The 22,373-nt window shown below is 33.6% G+C and overlaps 1 protein-coding gene across 1 annotated transcript in view; it reads right to left on the reverse strand.

Moving 5' to 3' along the window:
- The window catches only part of PRMT3 (protein arginine methyltransferase 3), a 121,370-nt gene that overhangs the window by 8,149 nt on the left and 90,848 nt on the right, over positions 1-22,373 (reverse strand). The window contains exons 14-15 of the mRNA XM_033118962.1: positions 8,556-8,606; positions 8,272-8,359 (exon numbers count right to left, since the gene is read on the reverse strand). Coding sequence (XP_032974853.1) covers positions 8,272-8,359; positions 8,556-8,606 — 139 coding nt within the window. The remainder of the gene's footprint in view (positions 1-8,271; positions 8,360-8,555; positions 8,607-22,373) is intronic.

Below are 22,373 nucleotides of genomic sequence, written 5' to 3' on the forward strand. Positions count from 1 at the left end.
AAGAAAAAAAATACACCCTGACTTGAAATATAAAATAAGTGTCCTCTAATTCCTTTAAAAGTATTCATTCCTACTCCCACAACGCTGGAAGTGCTCAAATGTTTAGAGCAGTACTTTTGGAACTATTTTTAGAACTACATTGTGAATGAAATAACAAACAAAACAAAACAAAAACAAACTAGGCTCATTATATTATAGTTCCATTTTGCTTTTGGCCAACCTGAGAAATTCCCTATTCACACTGTCTTTTCCCGCTTTCTAAATATCAAGTCTACTCCCCAAGGACAGATTTACCATTACCGAAAAAAAAAAAGATTAACTATTACTGATCACACACACACACACACACACACACACACACACACACTCCACACACACAATCTAGGTAGAATAACTGCATAGGTATGTTTATAATATTTTACTTATTTTAAAAAATCCTGTCATATTATTTTCTGGACACTAAAATATGGTTGACATACACAGCAGATCGTCCTCATTAGACTCTTGGCTTTCTTTGATTTTATCTAAAAATGTTACATATGAGCCAAAACCTACACTTAATTTAACTAAACCCAACTATAAAGAACTGTTCAGCATGCCAAGATAAATTGGAACACCAACCTGCTCAAGTACACTAGTATGGTGAAATTTCTGAGAAAATCAAAGTTGATAAAATGGGCCAAATACAACAGCTAAATAAATGCCATTGGCATGGTCACTCAAGGTGATCAGAATAAATGAGATTTCAATGACAATGCATATTACTCTACCTATTTGTTTGTTCAGCAGAGTATTTACAATATGGCAAGTACTACTACACCGGACCAAAAATGAGTGCGGGTTCTGTTAGAATCTTTTATCACAGCACGCTGGGCTAGTACAACACAGATGTATGTACGAATTGATCTGGGAGAACAAGAAAGGGAGCATTTAACTGAGGACAATGAGGGAAGATTTACGGAAATAAGCTGGGTCATAAAGGGAAAAATGGGAATTAACCAAGAGAAAGAGGTCAAAACTTTCTTGGTGTAAGAATATCTTAGACAAAAGCAAGGAGGAAGAAAAGATAGAAAAGTTAGCTGAAAAATGAGCTGAAGCATATGATGGACTTGTGTGGGGCTGTGACAGTGTGGGGTTAGAAATGCTGAAAAATGGTCAGATTGTAAAGGGCCATGGTAAGGAATATGAATTTTATTCTGGACATTATGACTGTCCAGTGAGGGGTTTTATTTTTTAAATTAACTTTATTAACACATAATTTACATACAATAAAATGTACACATTTTACATGAGCAATTCAATGAGTTTTACCAATTATCTCACATTCATAAACTTTTGCCTACCTCGAATCTCAAAGATTATCTCTGTTATCTTCTAGAAGTTTTACTTTATCTTTTAGAAGTTTTAAGCTTTTAAATTTAGGTCTATGACTCCCTATACAGTTGGTTTGTGTATATGGTGTTAAGGAAGAACTGAGATTCATTGTTTTTCTATACAAATATTTAACTGTTTTAGCAATATTTCTTGAAGTCTATCCTTTTCCCATTGAATTACACTGGCCCTTTGGAAAAATTCATCTATACAAAAGTGGGTCTATCTCTGGTTTATTGTCTATTTGATCTATTAATCTATGTCTGTCCATAATATATACTGATACTACACTGGGTTAATGTAACTTTAATAAGTTTAGACATTATAGTTAAATTACAATACAGTTCTTTCTCTTGTTTGGCTACCTTGTCTTTTGTATTTGCATATAAATTCTAGAGTCAGCCTGTATTTCTGCCTTGCTAAATTATGCAGGGGTTTTTTTTGGAAAATCTTTAGTTTTTAATACACACAATCATGTTATCTGTAAATAATGACAGTTTTCTTTCTTTCTAATGGCTTTTAGTTTTTTGTGCCTTATTGCAGGGGCTAAGACTTCCAACATAAGAGAACAGGAGTGGTGAGAATGGACATCCTTGCCTTGTCCCAGACTTAGGGGGAAAGCATTTAGTCTTTTTCTATTCAGTGTGATGTTTGTTGTTGACTTTGTACGGATCAGGCTGAGAAAGTTCTCTTTTATTTCTAGTTTGCTGTGATTATTTATCATGAATGGATACTGGATTTTGTCAAATGCTTTTTCTGCATCCATTGATGTAATCCATGGTTTTTCTTTAGGCTGTTAGCATGGTGGATCACATTAAATGATTTAAAAATATTGAATAAGACTTGCATTCCTGGAATAAACCCCATGCAGTCATGGTGTTGTTCTTTTTATAATATGGCTGGATTCAATTTTGCTAGTATTTTGTTGAGGATTTATGCCTCTATACTCATGAGGGATACTAGTCTCCAGTTTTTCTTATACTCTTTGTCTAGCTTTTGGCATCAAGATAATACTGCCCTTACAAAATTAGCTCTCTTTGATTTTCTGGAAGAGATTCTATAGAACTGGTATTATTTCTTCAAGTGATTGAGAGAAGTTGCAATGAAGCAATTTGTGCCTAAAGATGTGTTTTATGGGAGGTTTCTGAGGGCGGCTGCGTGGTTTTGTAAATAAAATTTAATTGGGACACTGTCAAACCCACTTGTTTAACCTACTGTCCCTTAGAATTTCAGGTGTCTGTGGGTCCCCACTGTTGACACTATTACTACTGCTACCACTGTGGGATTATCTAGGGGCTGGAGTATGAGAGAACAGAAAAAAATGTAAAAGAATGGGGATTTCCCCCACGCTCTGAGCACTGGGAGGTGCTTTCTCCATTTCTCAAGCTAGAATTAAAGAGCTCTTTTGGCTCTATTTGTGCTGGTGCCCTCTTCCAGGTTTCAGGCTGTCTGGAGTCAGGATGGGGGATACTAGAAAAAAACAAATCATAATTTACACCAGTTCAGTTGTACTTCAAATTCTGGTTTTCTTTACCAACGCATCTGGTATTGCTTTTCAGAGATCTCAAAGAGCTGTTCCATGCATTCTGGTTTTAAAGCTACAATTGGTGAGCAAGATATGGAATGTGCTTACATCATCTCACCTGGAACTAAAATTACTGTGTCTTTATACTTAAGAGTGTTTCCTACAGATAGCATTCAGTTAGTTCCTGCTTTACTGCAGTTTATTTCTGCCTTTTAATTGGCATGTTCAGACCTTCCATATTTGTTTTTAAAACTACTACTTTAGAGCAGTTTTAAGTTTACAGCGAAACTGAGAAGAAGGTGCAGAGGTTTCCCATATCTTTCTGGCCCCACATGCACAGTCTCCCTCATTATAGACATCACTCATCAGAATGGTACATTTTTTTTTACCAAGAATGAACCTACATTGATGACACATCATAATCACTGCAAGTCTATAGTTTACCTTAAGGTTCACTCTTGGTGTTATATATGAGGTGTGATCAAACAATACGGTGAGTATTTAAAAAAACGTATTACAGTAAAAGGCAGATTGCCATTAATCTTCCTCAAAATACTCCCCTTTGTTTTGAACACATTTATCCCATCATTCTTGCCACTTTCTGAAGCAGTTCTGGAAGTCCTCTTTCATGAGTGTCTTTAGTTGTGCAGTCGTGGCTGCCTTGATGTCCTGAATCATTTTGACTTTGGGGAAGAGCCAGAAGTCGCACGGTGCCAGATCCAGGGAATAAGGTGGATGAGGACACACTGTCATGTTTTTATTTGATAGAAATTTCTGTACCAGAAGCAATGTGTAATACGGAGCGTTGTCATGATGGAGAATAATTGACGGCACACTTTAGAACACACCTTCTCTCAACTGTAGCTCACAACCATCTGACTGCACCGAACAAGTTGAAACTTGTCACACATTATTAATAAAGTTCGACGCGCTGCTTCCCTTATTGAAGATCCCTGCCTTTTTTTTTGGATGGCACTTGGCAGCAGCATTCACCATGTTTTGTGATCACAACTGAAGGCTCCATTTCACACATCGCTTCTGGTATATGGCAATTTCTGTCAAATAAAAACATGACAGTGTGTCGTCACCCACCTTATTCACCGGAGCTGGCACTGTATGACTCTCCCCCAAAGTCAAAATGACCATGAAAGGTAAACGTACTGAATCAATTCAGGACATACAGACGGCCACAACAGCACAACTAATGACACTCAAAAAAGAGGACTTCCAGAACTGCTTTCAGAAAGTAGCAAGAACAATGGGATAAAAGTGTTCAAAACAAAGGGCAGTATTTTGAGGGAAGATTAATGGCAATGTGTCTTTTACGATAACAATTTTTTTAATTTAAGCATTCACCATATTATTTGATCACACATCAAATTTGTCCATCTGAAATCTATGTAATTTTACTAACAATTGTCACCCCAATAAATTAAAAATAAATTAAAAAAAAAAAAAATTTGTCCATCTGTTATCTTCTTTTGAATTGAAATTTTTTTCCATGATTCTATTTTATTTCTACTACTAGCTTATTAGTTGTATTTTGTGGTTGAATTTAAAATATTTTAGCTATTGCTCTGGGGTTTACATTATTCAATTTAATTTATCAGTTTACCACTAAATTGCTTCATGTACAGTGTAAGAACTTCATATTTCCAATTTCTTTTTTTATCACTGCCAAACATTTTATGTCTCCATATGTTTTGAAACCCACAATACATTGTTTTTGCTTTAAATGGTCAATTATCTTTTAAAAAATTAAAAAGTGAAATAAAAGGCTTTGTAATGTACTCGTACATTTTTTGCATTTGCCTTCCATTTCAAGAACTTGCTTTAATATATCATTTTGCTGGTCTACTACAGATGAATTCTTTGAGCATTTTTCTTCTTGAAAAGTTTTTATTTAGTCTTCATTTTTTAATATATTTATTCTAGATATAGAATCTAGGTTGATAGTTTCTTTTAGCACTTTGAAAATGTCATTTAGTTATTATCTGGCTTACATAGTTTCTGATGAGTATTCTGAAGTTATTCATTCTTTGTTCCTCTCTCTACATTTCCTTTTTCCCTGATTAATGCTAAAGATTTAAAAAAATTATCACTGTTTATCAGCAATTTATGATGTGTTTTGGTTTTGTTTTCTTTGTGTTGGTCCTACTTGGGGTTCACTGAGTTTCTTCCATCTGTGGGTAATAGTTTTTATCAAATACAAGAAAATTTGGGCCACTGTTATTTCTTCAAATATACTTTCTGCCCCTGTTTCTTCCAAGGACTTCTATTATTACATTTAAATTAGAGTGTTTCATATTTTCCTACAGGTTACTGTAGATATGTTCATTTTTTAAAAAAAATCTTTTCCCTCCTGCTCTGTGCTTCATTTTGGATACATTTTAATGCTGCATCTTAAAGTTCACTCATCTTTTCTTCTGCTGCTAATTCCATCCAATGACACTTTCACTTCAGATACTGTAGTTTCCATCTCTATAAGTTCTACTTGAATTTTAAATATCTTCTTATATTCTCACTATATTCATATAAAAGTAGTTATGTTTCAATCCCATGTGCTAATCCCATCATTTCTGGATCTGTTTCTACTGACTGGTATTTTCCTACATTCAGTTTGATGGAATACTGGCCATCATGAATTTTATGTTGTTGAGTGCCTGAGTTTTGTTTTCCTTTGTTGCCATTAAAGTTACTTACGGCTCAGGTTTTTTTTGTTTTGTTTTATTTTGTTTTTTTTCCTTTCAAGGATTGTTTTTTTTTTTTTTTAATTTATTTTTAATTTATTGGGGTGACAATTGTTAGTATAATTACATAGATTTCAGGTGTGCAATTCTGTATCACATCATCCATAAGTCACACTGTGTGTTCACCACCCAGAGCAAGGATTGTTTTTAAGCTTCATTAGGGAGCATTCAGAGTAGCCTTTACTCTAGATAGAGATAGTTTATTCCCACTAAGGATAGCTCTGGTCCTTTTTGAATCTCTATTGAACAGGGTCCAAATGGACTCCCCACTCTAGCTGGGTTAAAATTGAAAACAGCCCTGTGAAAACTCTGAGAACTGTTTGGTTCACAGCTGACCCAGCTGCTGTGCCTGACCTCAGGCATTTCATCCTACCTATACTCATGTTAGTACTCATCTAATACTCAATGTGACATCCCATGCAGACTTCTAGAGCTTTTTCTGATGAGCATGTCCTCTTCAGTATTCTTCCCCACAACTTCTGACTTTTCTATTCATTAGAACCATCAGGGGCTTAACAAGTTTAAAAAAAAAAAAAAGTGATATACTTATGAACTTACATGATCCTTTTTTCATACTTCCATAGCTGAGAATGAACACATTTTCCTTACTTTGAAATTCCCTTTCAAATCTTTCCTCAGGATGCACTATTTTAGGGGATTCTACTATTTTGTGATGTGTTGGCCTTCCTACTTAAACACAGGTACATACACAATGGCAGTGAAGGAGACAGAGAATATAATCAGTGTCAGTGGGAAACCTTAGACTCATACATCTCCTTCCCTGTATTCTGAAAAAGTCAGTTACTCTAAAGATTACTAGGTAAAGAACAGCTAGGATTTCAAAACTTCACGAGACATCAAATAACAATTTGTTGTAGTTAGGCAGGAGAATTTTCAAATGCTATCTTAAATCTTTCTCAAATTAAAAATGAATTAGTATTCCTTTAAAATACTAGCATTAGGACAACAAAATGGTTACAGTGAAGAAGAAAGCAACATTTTCAAGTTTCCAAACTTCAATCCAAATACCAGAATTACACAAAGACAAAAACAAACAAAAAAATGAGGATGTGAAAGGATTTCATTTGTGTTTGCCTTCTTTCAGTTTTGCCTGTGCTCAAGCTTTTTGGAGAAAGAGAAAATGACACCATCAAGGTTTTATTTCCACAGCATTGCAACCTCAAAGTGAAAAATAACAACAAGGTGCTGCTTTACTCTAACAGTGTTTATTTGCATCTACTAAATTCAACTTATGCGTCAACAGTGAAATCAAAATGATATTAGAATTTTATGAAATATTTTAAACATATAGAGAATAATATAATCATGACCTCGGACCCACTACTTGGCTTTGTCAAATATTAACATTCTCCCACAGTTCCTTCAAATTTTAAAAGAAATAATTCAGATATATGGCATAGAACCCCTCTGCAGCCTTTCCTGATCCTATTTCTATCCTTTCTCAGAGGTAACCACTATGTTAAATTTAGTGGTTACCTTTAAGTGTTGCTTCTTACTTTTGCTATGTGTGCGTATATATAGTTGTTTTACGTTTTTAAACTTCATATAAGCAGTATACTGCAGGACTCAATCTGCATCTTTTTCTGCTCAATGTTATTTGTTAATACAAAACAACACACATGATTTATTTTATATGCTATATTTTAATATATACAACTACCATATTTATCTATCTTCTGATGATAGCTATTAAGGTTACTTCCAACTTTCAGTTCCACAAACCATACTGTTGTGAAGGTCCTTATACACAGGTTGTGGGAGAGATTGTTCAGAGTACATACCTAGGAAGAAAACTGTGTGGCTGAAAGGATGGTACGTCTAGACTTAACTTGATGGTATCAAACTACTCTCTAAAGTTGTACCAATTAAGACTACCAGCAGAAGAGTATAAAAGTTACATTTGTCTATATTATTGCCAGCACTTGGCACTGTTAGATTTTATGTACTTTTTACCCCATCGTGATGGATAAGATGTTATGTCATAGTTTCAATTATCCTTTCCCTGAGGAACTAGTGATGTTGAGTATCTTTTCATTGAGGTTTGTTGTACATTCAGGTTTCTCACAGTCAGGAAGCTTTTAGTAAAGGTGGGACAAGATAACTTGATGTAAAAAACATTTTTTTTTTCTTAAAAAAGGTTCCATAATCAAATTCTAACTTTTGGAGCTAAGTGTGTAGTATGCAAGAACTAAGGGTGCTCATATCAGTGAACCATCAATGAAGTATACAGCATAGGAATGTAGAAGTGACCAGTCCTTGAACACTGTGTAAGATTTGAGGAGGTGGAGACAGTGGAGTGCTTTCTAGAATAATGTATTTTGAATATGATCACTGAATGACATTCTCTTTAATTTATACTTTACCTCTATTGGTGATTTTTCTCTTTAGGCACTTGGGAAATGAAAACATTTTCTTTTGGTTATATTTGCAACTTAGTAAGTACTAGTTATGTAGGTAGATGGTCAGCTCTAAGAACATCTTATGTTAGCCTCTGTTATATTGCTTCAAATACAGGGCACATAAAAAGTGGTGGCAAAATGAATGACTGTTGTTTACTTCAGAATAAATAAGACATCACCCCCCCTCTTTATTTTTCTTTCTCACCTGCTTTAACTGAAAATGGCTTTTCCAATAGAAATATTGTTTGTTTCCAGTGTGTTTTGGTGGTCTGGGGGCCCGTAGAGAACAAGACCTGCATTGGTAGAGTTCAAAAGTATCTGATGAAGTACAAGGTTTTTAATATCATGGTACATTAATCTACTACATCAAATACAAGCTCCAATTGCTTACAACAGCAAAATGCTTATGATCAAACACCTTGGGGCACAAAAATAAAATACAATGTATTTCACATAATTAATTCTTATGAGACAATTCATGATACTTACTCTCTTGTTGCAATTCTTCTCAAAGTATATATCGAAGTAGCCAGCAATTGCCTGTTTAAAAAAAAAAACAAGGAATACAAATAATTATTAAACTAATTATACGACATGATTATTCAGTCTTTTAAAACATGGCAAGTAAGAAACACTTTCAAAGACAAGACACCTCTTAAACTTATGGCAGGTCACTATTTATCCTGGAAAAGATGTTGTAAGCAAAAGTAAAATAATGTAATTTGGCTTTTCCTCACAAACTATATAATAATAAGAGTAATAAGGCTAATCAATATGTGTTATTGGGAAAATGATCATGGTAGACTACTGAAAAGTGAGAGACGACATGGAGTGAGACAGCATCAGCTGGCCCCTAGCTAATCCAGACTCTCCTGCTCGGATGCTGCCATGTGAGTGAAGCCATCTTGCACCTTCCAGCTCTTGTCAAGCCTCCAAGGCCTCTAGACAACTGTAGCAGCATAAAAGGCCCCAGGAGAGACCAGCAGAAGAACCAATAGATAAGTTCAGTCCAGATGACAGAATCAGAAACAAGTCTAAGTGAGTGTGACTTCAAGACATTAAGTTTTGAGGTGGTTTGTTACACAGCAATAAATAACTAAAACATACTCTTTTATACAAAGACAGCTCATTTAATTTCTTCAGATATCATACGTCCAATTTTAAAGCAAAGTACTATGAATATTTTTGCAATGAGATCAATGGAATATTTAAATGTTACTTTTTTCTAAAAATAAAATAGAAATCATTTTATTTTATTAATAATAATACTCAAATAAAACTTACGTTTAAGCAAATACCCAAAGGAGATACTCTGAAGTAACTCTAAAGGTTACTGTGAGAATACAAAACAGTCTCCAAAAGAAATTAACATATTCAGATGAATATATAATTTTCTTTTTGCTGTTGTTGTTTAAAATTTAAGTGGTACTGTACCTTTTTCTTTCATTAGTGGGACTGGCTTGACTTAATCTGTTTTTAAAACTGGCATTAAATAAAGCTTATAAAGTATTAAAAACAGGACACTGATTATTGTAAAATCACTATAAAGCTAATTTGTGTACTCTACTGCTTTTGTTGAGAATATGAAGTTTTATTGATCTGTAGGGTTAATATGGATTGAATCCAAACCAAATTCAATATTTAACCTTGAGGTTCATTATACTTCAGAAACCAAGAGAGAATCGAAATACTATTTATAATTCTGTCAAACAGAATACAAAGCAATGTAGTACTCAGCTAGAGATTATTATAGAAAACCATGTAGCTAATGAGAACATTTCTAAGACATAACTTTTTTCAGTTGATTTCCTGATACCTTCCATTGACTAATATAATTGTTTCCTTAAATTTATCTCTCTATTTCTATCTTGTTCACTACTATATCTATCCTTAGTGCCCAAGCAGTGCCTGGTCCATAATACACAATATTTGCTGAGAGAGCTATGATAAAAATTCTACTACAGTACTTATCATACTATATTTTAGTTAGTTTGCCTATCAGACTGTAACTTATTTATGAGCAAAGCCTATGTGTAATTTATATTTCTATGCCCCAGCGTAAGTCTGTTACAGAGTAGGTTCTCCATAAATTTTAGTTAACCTTTTTAGTCTTCAGTTTCTTAAATATAGCTAGCCTCATTACACAGTCAATACACTTTATTAAATAATTGAACAACTAACCTTAGATGGAACTAATAATTATCAACTCTGAAAAAAATGGAGAGTTTGGGACAAATATGAGGAGAAAGCTAGAGAAGAGGATGCCCTAATTCTATGTATAAAGTTGCACAAGTCTCAGCCTAATGCCAAACTGCGTAGCTCAGGTTGGATCCAAACCAAAATAACAAAGGCTGAGGGAAATGAACTAAAACCTGAATCATTGGCACAACTCTCAGGATTAAACCCTGAAAAAAAAAAAAGTGTGGGGAAAACCCAAACCAACAAGTATAGGCTTAGAGAACTAAACTGAGATTTGAAAAATCTGTACAAGTCTCAGACTAATTCCTAATGTGCGTATGTGCAGAAGAGACTCAAAATAGTATAGCAAATACTTGGAGAATGAAACAGATTTGAACCACTGTCTGCCCAGACACTGTTGACAGTACTTATGTTCTGAATTTAACTGGGTTGACTGCCTGCTAGCATCAACATTCTCCAGACAATTAATTATAAGACGACTGAAAATCCACACAACATAGCATGCACAACATCTAGACTATAATCCAAAATTACTCAACATGAAAGAACCAGGAAAATGTAATCAACTCTTAAGAGAAAAGACAATCAACATATGACAACTCTCAGATGACTCAGGTGCTGGTACTATCAGAATGACATTAAAAGCAGAAATTATAACTATGCTGGTATGAGGTAATAGAAAGTAGGTGACAGAAAACACATTGAATCAAAAGATAGGAATTCTCAGTAGAGAAACAGAGAATTCTATAAAAAAGACCCAAATGGAAATTTTAGAATTGAAAAATACAATAACTAAAACAAAAAAACTCCCTGGGCTGAATTGCACAATGGAGGTAACAAAGAAAAACAAAACAAAACAAAAAAACACAAAAAACAGCAGTGAATTTGAAGGTAGATCAATTGAAATTATCTAATATGAAAACCAAGGGGAAAAGATTGAAATAAAATCCACAGATCCTCAGGGACTTGCGAATCTAACAAACACATATGTAATTGGAGGTCAAGATCGAAAGGAAAATGCTATTGGAGCACGAAAAAAAAAACCTTTCAAAATTCTATATCCAGAAAAAATATCCTTCTGGAATAAAGGCAAAATAAGAACATTTTCAAGTGAAGGAAAACTAAAATAATTCATTGCTAATGGACTTTTCAGGAGACATTTTAAAGTTCTTCAGGTTGATGGGTAATACTGGAAGGAAACCTGAAACACCAAAGATAATAGAAGAACAACAGAAATGACAGACCGGTAAATATAAAAACTACCTTTTTCCTCTGAATTCCTTTATAATACTTATGACTATTTAAGGCAAAAATTATAACATCATCTGGTGGGGTTTTATGTGTATGCACATATAATCATAAAGATCAGTGCAAGGAGTAGGAAGGTAAGAGGGAGGAAGAGTGAAATCCTACCAATATACCCAAATATTTATAAAATTTGGAACTGAAGAAAGCTTTGTAAGTACCACACAAAAGGCAGAAACTTAATATAAGGGAAATTAAAAATTTTAGTATCAAAACTAAAAGGCAACAAATCTGAGAATACCGGGGGTGCCAATAAAACGTATACACATGACTTGTATTCATCTTTTGTTATCAGTATATATTTAGTATTACAATTTTAACACAGTTTTTTCCTTTCTTAAAATGTGTATATGTATTTTTTGGCACCCTCTGTATTTAAGATGTATGTAAAACAAAGGGTAACTTGTTCTTTGTACATTAAACTACTACAAATTAGTAAGAACACAATATGTGTAAAGAAATTAAGAAAAGACAAAGCATTCATAAAATTTATAAAAGAAAAATCAAATGATTAAGAAGCATTTGAAAAATATGTTTGACCTAGGAAAAGTGAGTAAATTAAAACAACCAGATACAATTTTCCTTGATTATGTGGGAGATAACATTTTTTAAATTATAATATCCACAGTTTAGTGAGAAATGTGACATTCATACTGGGAAAATAAACTGAAATAACCTTTTTACAGGGAAATTAACAATACATATTAACAGACAAAACATTTGTATTAAAAAGAAGTCAGACACAAAGTAGTGAACACATATGATTCCATTTATATATAGAAAATTCAAAAACAGCAAAACTTGTGTTGTAAGTCAGTATAGTAGCTACCCTTGCGATAGGGGTAGAAACTGGAAGGGGTAACATGGTGGTGGGTTCCTGGGAATACTGTTTCTTAAGCAGAGTGCGACGTACGTGGTGGTATTCACTTTGAGCAACTTTATCAAACTGCTTATGACTTGGGCACTTTCCTGTTTTGTAAGTATATGCTATGCACTCAATTGTTTACATAATGTACATACTTATTGATCCAGGTATTCTAAAAATTATTCTATGGAAATTAGTTAAGTATGCTTGCAAGAATTTAGCCATAAGATGTCAATTTTAGCCAAAATTTTAAACAAGTGACCAGTTAATAAATCATAATACCTCCTTATAATGGAATACCATTTGGCCATCAAATGTAATCCTGTAGATAAATATTTATTGATTTGGAAAAATAGTCAAAATAAACCATTAGATGAAAAGAATAATATGTATATTATGGGTACTTATATGTTATAAAAATGTGATTATATGTGTATATATCTGGAAAGATATTCACTAAGCTACTGAAAGTGGATGATAGATTTGGAATATTCATATTCTTTATGCTTACTTATAAATAATATTTCTCATAAAAATAAACACCTTCTGTGATAAGTTATTTTGAATAATATTCTAATTAAATGATCTACAGTATTGCATGAAGAGGCATTCGATTCAACCATTATCTTTGCATCAGTCTCTTAGTGAATCCCTAAAATCAACTCGTCTCTGTAACCCCAATGGCTAGGGCAGTGTCTAATATGTAGGAGAAAACTACATGAATTTGAAAAGAAAAAAAAAAAGTATCCCCAAATAGTATTCCTAACAAAAATAATATTTTCCAGCAAAAGAGATTAGCAAATGCAAAGTGAGAGAAAGTAGAGAAGAAAAGATGTAAATGGAATAATCACAGTAATAAGAAATTGCCAAATTATATGAAAACGTTAAGAGGACTTCTAAAGATTTTAGTAAGTGGATTCCATGGGGCGGGGGGGTTTACTTTATTCTTTAAAGTACACATATATTTTACGTACTCCTTATATTCTGTTACTGAAAAAAAAAAAGTAAAACAAATCCTAATAAGCTAACAAAACTTTTTGTAAAAACAACAAATTCAGGTTTAAAAGAAGTTCTTACAACATTATCAGAAAATGTGACCTGAATCAAATGTGTAACATACATGAAGTTAAACATCATACAGTTAATCTGGTAAAAAAAATAGACTGGTACATTAGTATGGTAGGACAACTGTAAAATTTATAATTATGTATAAGTATTTATAACTATAGGTCTTAACAATGAGGAAAGGCTAACACATGCGTTTACAACAAAATTAAAACATAAATATAAAAAGATTTGAGAATACAAAGATATTTTAGCACTGTCTTTCAATCTGCAAATCCAACTATCTATGAAATTTACTTAAAAATATCAAAGAAAAAACTAACCCACCCTCAGACCCCCAAAAATACAGTGGGAAAAAAAACACACACAAAAAAACACACAAAAACTGGGTAGTCTGGGGTAACCAAACAATAGTTTATAAGCCTCAAGGCAAATAAATAAAATAGGAAAGAAAAATCAAACTGAAAGATGTAATTAATTTTTGTTCTAGGTCAGCAGGGGTCTATGACAAAGATAAATATAGAATCACATCTATTTTATAGTTCTCTTTGGAAGGCATCATAATATCTTCAACTCCACGTCCAGATTTACCTTCCTAATGACATGTGGTTGAGGGTAACATTAAAATCAGTTCCACAGCCCACATCAAACAGAAGCATGAGGAGATGTTAGGAAGAAATTCACCTGGGATTTAAAACTATGTGCAGATAATCTACTTACCAGATAGTTAGTATTTACATAACTGAGAAAGTGGGAGACACTTGCTCTGAAAAACCAAAGGGAACTTCTGGTTTAAAAACGGGTATTTACTCTCAAACACAAGCAAGGCCTAGAATGCCACTCAAAGGGAAAGGGCTGTTTTTTTTCCTCTGTAAATGATCCTTAATAATTAAAACTGACATTAGAAAGAAGAGCGAAAACCCCTTAAAGTTAAAATATAGTCATATAAACTACGTATGTCAGCTGATTTGGGGACAAAACTATTTAGGTTGCTGCAGAATATAAAAATGCCACTCTTTTTCAATTTTAGATTCACTACCTTGCTACTATCACTTAAACAGGCTATCTCTAGATCTTTTAAATGTTAATTCCAATGAACTTACCCTCTCTGCCCAAGTCATTCAAATGTAAGAAAAACACAACCATAGGAAATTGAAAATGAAAACTAATAGGCAATGGTAACAAATAACTGGAGCACAGCTTGACATGTGCTTGAAAAAGATCAGATATGTTAGAATGCCTGACCACAGAATAAATTCCTCTTTTGTTCCATATATAGCAGGGGTGCCAAAAAAATGTGTATACATGACTTGTATTCATCTTCTGTTATCGGTATATATTGAGTATTACAATTGTAATAGTTTTTTCCTTTCTTAAAATGTGTAGTATACATTTTTTGTGGCACCCTCTGTATGTCTTGTCAGGGGCAAATGGAACTGCTGAAGAAAAAAATAAGCATTAAAACCAAATATTTATAGGAGCTGAGTCCATCTGCAAAGGCAAGGTCACAAATAAATAAAATTTCATTGAATTACACCACAGTCAGAAAAATTTTAGTTATAACGTCCCTTTAGGCTGAGAGAAGATAAAACAAACGGTAATTAAGAACAGCAACAACGATGATGATAGAAGAAAACAGAACAAAAGGAAAATACATTTACATACAGTAAATTTCTGGGAGAATTGGATCATGTTTGCAATTTGGTGAGAATCCTTCACAATAACTTTGAAGTACAGAGGAAAATAATACAGGCATGTAGTTTTGTTGTGCATCTTAAATATTCCTAAGAATTAGAATACAGTTTCAGAATGAGCTGCTTGTCACTTTGTGGATTTCAGAAAAAGAAAGAAAATAACTCACGGCATTTATAAATGTAATCATTTAAAAATCTATTTTAAGCCACATTTTGCTTGTTTATCCCATACACATAAAGGTAGGTGCACACGTTCATTTTACACATGCTCATTTGAAGAACAATGACTTGAAATAAAAATGAATTATTTTCTCATGTATTTTAGTGTGATGCGTAATTCTTTAAAGAGGACGGACATATAATGTGTGTATGTAACAGGATGGCAGCCAATGAAATAAGATCAGACTAGACCTTATGAGGAAGAAGGAAATTAAAAATTATCATTATCACTATCACCTGCAGGGAGTAATTTATCATTTCTGTTCTTCATTGGTATCATGTTCCAACAGCGTGTGGTTACAGCAGATACAATTAGGCAGCTGTCCACAGAAGTAGGAGGATAATGTGCTTTTGATGGAGTTTATCCAAGCATGGAGATAGACTGCTTGTAATCCATGCAGTAGAATCACTATAACGAAATTACAATTCATTTTTTTGTTTGAGTATTTCTTTCAAAATCTTAATATGGAATTCAAAGCCAACTGATGAGTCTAAACCAAGCAGAGAAAGAGTAAAAAGGTAATGCATAAAAATGATTTTTATAGTTTACATCACTGTATGTATATAAGTCAACCAGATGAAAATACAAACAAAAGCCATAAAAGCTGCTGCATAAAGAACATGGACTCTACTAGTAATAACTGGTATTTAAAGTAAGAAAACGTAATCAACAAATATGAAAATTATGTATTATGAATTTTCTCCCAATATTAACTGTACCTTAAATTATGGGCTCTTCCTTCTTCAATTAATTTTCTATTTTATCCCAAGAGAAAACCTGCATCTTTTCTTTCTTTCATGATTCCTCTAGGGAACAACACACATTAAGTGCAATATACCTCTCAAGGGATATTGTCAAGTTGAGTAGTTTAGAAATAGACCAAGCAATATGGAAGTGGCAAAACAGACAATAGGTCTAAAAAATGTATACACATTTTAAGAAACGAAAAAACTGTATTAAAATTGTAATAATATATACCCATGACAAAAGATGAATACAAGTTATGTGTATACATGTTTTTGACACCCTCTGTATTTTAAAAGGTACTTGTACTGAAAAACTCAATACAATTAACTTTTGATCTACTTGAAATATTCCCAGATTACAACTGAATTTTAAAAAAATGTACATAGACTGCTCCCTTGTAATTTCAAAACTGCTTTATATTATAGTAATTTTAGGAGGCAAGAAGGGGTCACCTCTTCAGAGCCTAAAACATAAGTACTTTAATTCTGACATTTGATATACTGATTCTTTACATGCTCTAACTGCTCTACATTTCTTGCTGGCTATATACACAAGACATTGTTTTATACATTCAATATTCAGTAAGATTTACCAAAATTTTCACTTTTAAAAACTTTTTAAAGTATAATGTACATGCAGAAATTTTACACATAAGTGTCACATCATGGTGAATTTTCAAACAGAATGCAGCTGTGAAACACACATTCAGATCAAGAAATAGACCATCCGGCACCCCAGTAATCCCCATTATGCTCCTAGCTAATCCTAGGTACCTCCACCCACACAGGGTACATACTATTCTGATTTCCCTGCCCCCCAGCTTTATTGAGATGTAACTGACATATAACATTGTCACAATTGAAGATGTGCTATGCGTTGATCAGCTGATACTTACATAACGCAAAATGATTGACACCATAGCGTTAGCTAACACCACCATCACATCACATCACTATCAGGTGCTTTGTTTTTTTTTGGAAGTGAGAATATTTAAGATCTACTCTCTTAGCAACTTTCAAGTATATAACACAGTATTATTAACTATAATCACCATGATATACATCAATTACCCAGAACTTATTCAACTTATATCTAGAAGTTTGTACCCTTTGGCCATCTCCCCATTTTCCCCAGCCACTGGTAACCACCATTTTACTCTCTGTTTCTACAAGTTTGGCTTTTTTAGATTCCAAACATAAATGATATCATACAGTATTTGTCTGTCTTTGTCTGATTTATTTCACTTAGAATGTCTTCAAGGTCCATCCTTTGTCACAATGGCAGGACTTCTTTTCTTTTTATGGCTGAATAATATCCCATTATATATACACCACGTCTCCTTTATGATGGGCACTTAACCTGTCTCCATGTCTTGGCTATTATGGATTTCCTTGTTTTCTGAGTCTTGCCTTGGTAATGCTTTGATTTATCTCTCTGATACCTTTAAACATATATTCTTTTACCTTTTTTCAGCTCTTATAGTTGTTCTCAGCTAAAGGGCCACTATATTTTATGTAGTCCACCACTACAGGAGCCAGAGTCTTCACCGCACTGTTTTTTTCTACCTAAGGCCTGCTGCCTATAACACTCTCTCCCATTCTCTAAACTAGCTCTTTCTTACTTTTATGTCTCAGTGTAAATAGTACATCCTCTGGGCAGTCTTCCCTAATCCCACAGAGTAGGTTCTAATACATCCATTAAATGTCCCTATCCTCTCTGTAACACCACTCACCATACTCATAATGCTTTTTGTTCAGCTGGAGACCCCTACAGGCCCTGAAGGGCAGTCTCACCATGTCTGTGTTCACCTCCATTCCTCACTGCCTAAGCACAATGCGTGGGCATTCTACCTAAACAGTGAAAACAACTGTGTAGTTACAAAGGCATGAAATAGCCTGGTATGTTCCGGGACCACAGGAAATGAATAAAGATGTGTTAATTGAGTGAGCAAATAAATGAATGATGAAGTGATATAAAATGCTCAAAAGAAAACCATGATGCTTTACTTCTCTTATAACGTCTTATTTTTTCATTCAAAACTGATTATTAGATGTCAACTACTTTACAGAAATACTCCCTGATGTCTGTACCAACAACCATTAATCATTCCCCACTACTTTAGTGCATTTGGTATTAGGAAAGTTTTGGGGAAGAAGCCAAGCCTAAGGTAAAAAGTTAAATATGAACAGGATTATCAAGGAGTAGGTAAGAGTGTGTCTGGCCCAGGGTATCTTTTTTATGCCTCTATATTAAATTCTATTACAAAGCACCATATTACAATTATCTATTTATATGTTGGCCTCCCTTACTAAACAAAGGTCTCTGGGGTCAGAGACATTCTTTGTTATATTCACAATGCCTAACACAGAAGCTAACACACAGCACTAGAATTCAATACATGCTGCTTGAATAAAAGTCATCTTGAAAAGTATTTTTTTTCCTGTGATTGCCACTGAAAAATCTTGCAGCCCCATGCTTCTCTATATTTCGATCTCCTTCTGGTTCCCCACACATCATCAGTTTCCCACTGCTCAATATCAATGTTCACTGTTTCCTTACATTCCACTTTCCGTGCTGCTTTCCAAAGTTTCCTAGAAAGTATCCACGTAAGAGCTCAACTGGACCATCTAGTTACTCAAATGGCAGAAAATACTATCAATGATAAGTAAACATTGATAAGTAAACACAAAATAGCAGATATATTGAATTTAAAAATCAAGGCAGAACAAAAAAATTAATTCTGTGACTGCTGCAGAGGTTTACAACTGAAAACTATTAAAATTCATTTTTGTGGCTAGGTGTTCAAGCTCTACTAAACGCCACTTGTTTTTACAAGCCTTTAGAAGTATAAATTAAGAGATGGAACGCTGAAAGAAACTCTGACAAGAAAAAGGGGGCAGGTAGAAGACGTGATAAATTTTACTTTCCAGAAATAAATAGGATTTTTTTCCTTTTTTGAAAAGTGAGGTAAAAAGATGGCTACTACCTCCTCACCTGAGCCCTTCTAAAAAGTATCTACTATCTGCAGTAAAAACTAAAAATCTGGTAGTATTTATTTATGTTTTTCAAAGAGTAATTATACTAGTTATATAAAGTTCTGGCTTATATTTGTAATTTCAGGGTTTTTGTTTATGTTTATTTGTAATCTCTGCACACTGCTGGGTGAGATAATGTCCTATATCTCTGGGGCCTCAGGACTCAGTCTGGCCCATCCCACATCCATGGGGTTGAATGCTGAATGAATAAGGATGAGAAAAGAGAAATCAGATTGAACACTATGGTGCAGCCTTTGGGGACAGCCAGCACACATCACTTGTTAAAGAAAAAGGCATTCTGTAATAGTTATGTCACTGTCTCAGTGATCTAGAAATTAAAAACATGACTCTGCAAAACTGTCGGCAGAAAGGAAGGATTTTTGCTTTGAGAAGCAGCTGATTTGCATGAATGTAGCACGTTGAAACAGTCTCATTTCTCTACTACATTAGCTATTCAGGTATATGAATAGGTCAAAAGTTTTCATTGCATACTTTGGCCTATAAAGAAACTAATCTTTCTTTATAGACGAGTGGTACTTACAGCCAAATCAGTTACACTGCTTCAATCCTGATAAATAAGTAAATCCACCTATGAAATCACACAATCCTAAATCCCCATAAGCAAATGGATAAGTTAAAAATTAAACAACCTTTTCTTTAAAAAATGCAGCAAGATAGGAAAGTGAATGGTAATATGAACCAGACCATTTTATGAGCATTTTCTTTGTGCCAGGCACAGTGGTAAATGCTTTCAGGTATTATCTAATTTAGAACTCAAAATAATACCCAGGAGATAGGTAATCATGTTATGATCTCCCCTTTTAAGATTAAAAATTTGAAGTTTGGAGAAATTAAATGCCTCTTATAACATTACACTGGTAAACTCACCCCATTGGATCTAATGCTGAAGCTTTTAACCATAGTGCTACATTATCCACTGTTTAAACTTTCCTCTTTGATTGTAATAATTTTCAGAAAACTCCCTTCTATTTCACGATTGGTCCTTTTCTCATTTAGTCTCTAGAAAAGAGAAAGATGGGATGATTTTGGTAACTATTAAGTTCTGAGCCATCTGGTATATGTAACAAAATTTTATTTTTCTAATTTTTGACTTATCTTTCCTTAAAGACTGATTCTTCCTGCGAATACATACATAGACATGTATGTATGTATGGAGACACATGTCTGGAGTATGTATGGAATCACATGTCACATGTCTGGAGACATTAGGTGCTTTAGGATTTTTAAAAGAACTGAATGCCAATATTTACTATGGTTTTGCCAGAGCGTAAGTTAGAGAGAATCTGAACTGGAAGATTACTTCCTTATAGGTCATTACACCAGGGAAAACTGCCTGAACCAAAAAGGAAAATACCTGGTCAAACTCATTTATTATCACAACCTAATAATTCTAATTGGCAGCCTCTGAGATAAGTCTAGAGAGAATTCCCCTGACATCTATAATCAAGAGTCCTCTCTTATTGATTATTTGATAAATAAACCATTTTTATGCTTATTGCTGCGCTTGAGATAAGTATTTCAGTACTGTCTCAGTGTGATTATTTCTCTCATAAATTTATTCTGACCCTTAGCATTGCTGATTTCAAGCATAACCGTATACCTATCTCAAATTAAATTATGTTTGTTAATGTAGCTTAAGAATTTCAACATTCTACTCAAAAATGTAATTTAAAACAATTTGATGTTCAGTCCTTTTATAATATAACTCAATCGGAGGCTTCAGAATCAATGTTAATGAATTTTTAAAACTGCAGATTCAGAGGCCTTATTTACAGCATGGCTTTCAAAAGAGCATCAAGCATAGGAATCTCTATCCACTCTAAAGACAAGTTATTTTACTCAACTTCAAGGTTCCTCATGTTGTGGACTCTTGAATTTTGAGTAGGTTTAAATAATAGTTTAACATTACAGGTGATTCTTCCCACTATTCTATGCGGTGAACTTATACCTCAAAGTTAATACGAGGTGGGAAACATATATTCTTTAACATTAAGATTTTCTTAATGTTATGTTTCCAAGAGAGAGTACAAAACTAGATAGGAAAGCAACTAAACAGAGAATGGGTTGAAGAAATCCAGATTTTAAAAAGGCTAAATCCAGTTTAGAAAGTTAGACTCTCTTTGATTGGGAGAAAAAATGAAAAATAAAAAAAGATCAGATAGAAGTGCCCAAAATTTTGTAGGTAATGCATAGAGTACACTTAAACTTCAATCAAATCTAAAAAATATAAGAACTAGATAAAATCTATTTGAATATGAGACAAAACATCCTTTTATAGTAGAGTCATATATTATGTAGACGATAAGTCACATAATGGAAAAATTTCTGATAATCAAAATTACTCTGGAAAATCCCTTTACTAAGGTTTTGAATTGGAGACAAACAAATAAACCATCCCTCAGTAAGTTCAATACAACCAGTTCTTCTGGCAATAGCACAAATCATCGTCTCTTTGGCTAGGCTCCAGATGAAGTAGATAGCTTGTAACAGAGTGCCATGTTGTATTAAAAATATATACTTTTAGAGACAAGAATCACATGCAGTCCAACAAGATGCTCATACTAGAAAAATACTTGGAAGCTGATAAATAACTGAAGAACTGGCAGATGTGTTTTCCATCTCATGCTCACTTTGGGGCACATGTTCACTAAATAAAATAGGAGGTAGAATCGACTGCACTATTTAGATGATTATTTCTCTCATGGACTCTCTTTTTTTATTATGTGAATAGTTAATTTGGATTAAGTTATATTTTCATATGATGCTACTCCATTGGAGCTGCTTTTTAATAAACAGCTTTGAGAGCCCATTAACCTCAAGAAGTAGCACAGGTTAAAAAACACATCCTAGTTCAAGAGTGATTTACGTAATTTTATGATTACCTAAAATGTTTTGTTAAACAGTATTAGCTTATTTGGGGGATATTTTAAAAACATCCCCCTACAAAGCATTCTTTGATTCTACTCTCATATGTTATACCTGGACCAAATATATCACAAGTGTGACTTGACAAGACATGCCAGAGAAGAATATCCCAATTCCCCACGGGATATCACTACTTGCATATCTCAAAGGCATTTCAAATTCAACATATTAAAAACTGAGCTTCTGATCCTCACCTCTAAACCTGTTCTTCCTCAAGTTTTCTTTGTCTTA

Source organism: Rhinolophus ferrumequinum, chromosome 11 (assembly GCF_004115265.2).
Source record: "Rhinolophus ferrumequinum isolate MPI-CBG mRhiFer1 chromosome 11, mRhiFer1_v1.p, whole genome shotgun sequence".
Classification (NCBI taxonomy): Eukaryota; Metazoa; Chordata; class Mammalia; order Chiroptera; family Rhinolophidae; genus Rhinolophus; species Rhinolophus ferrumequinum.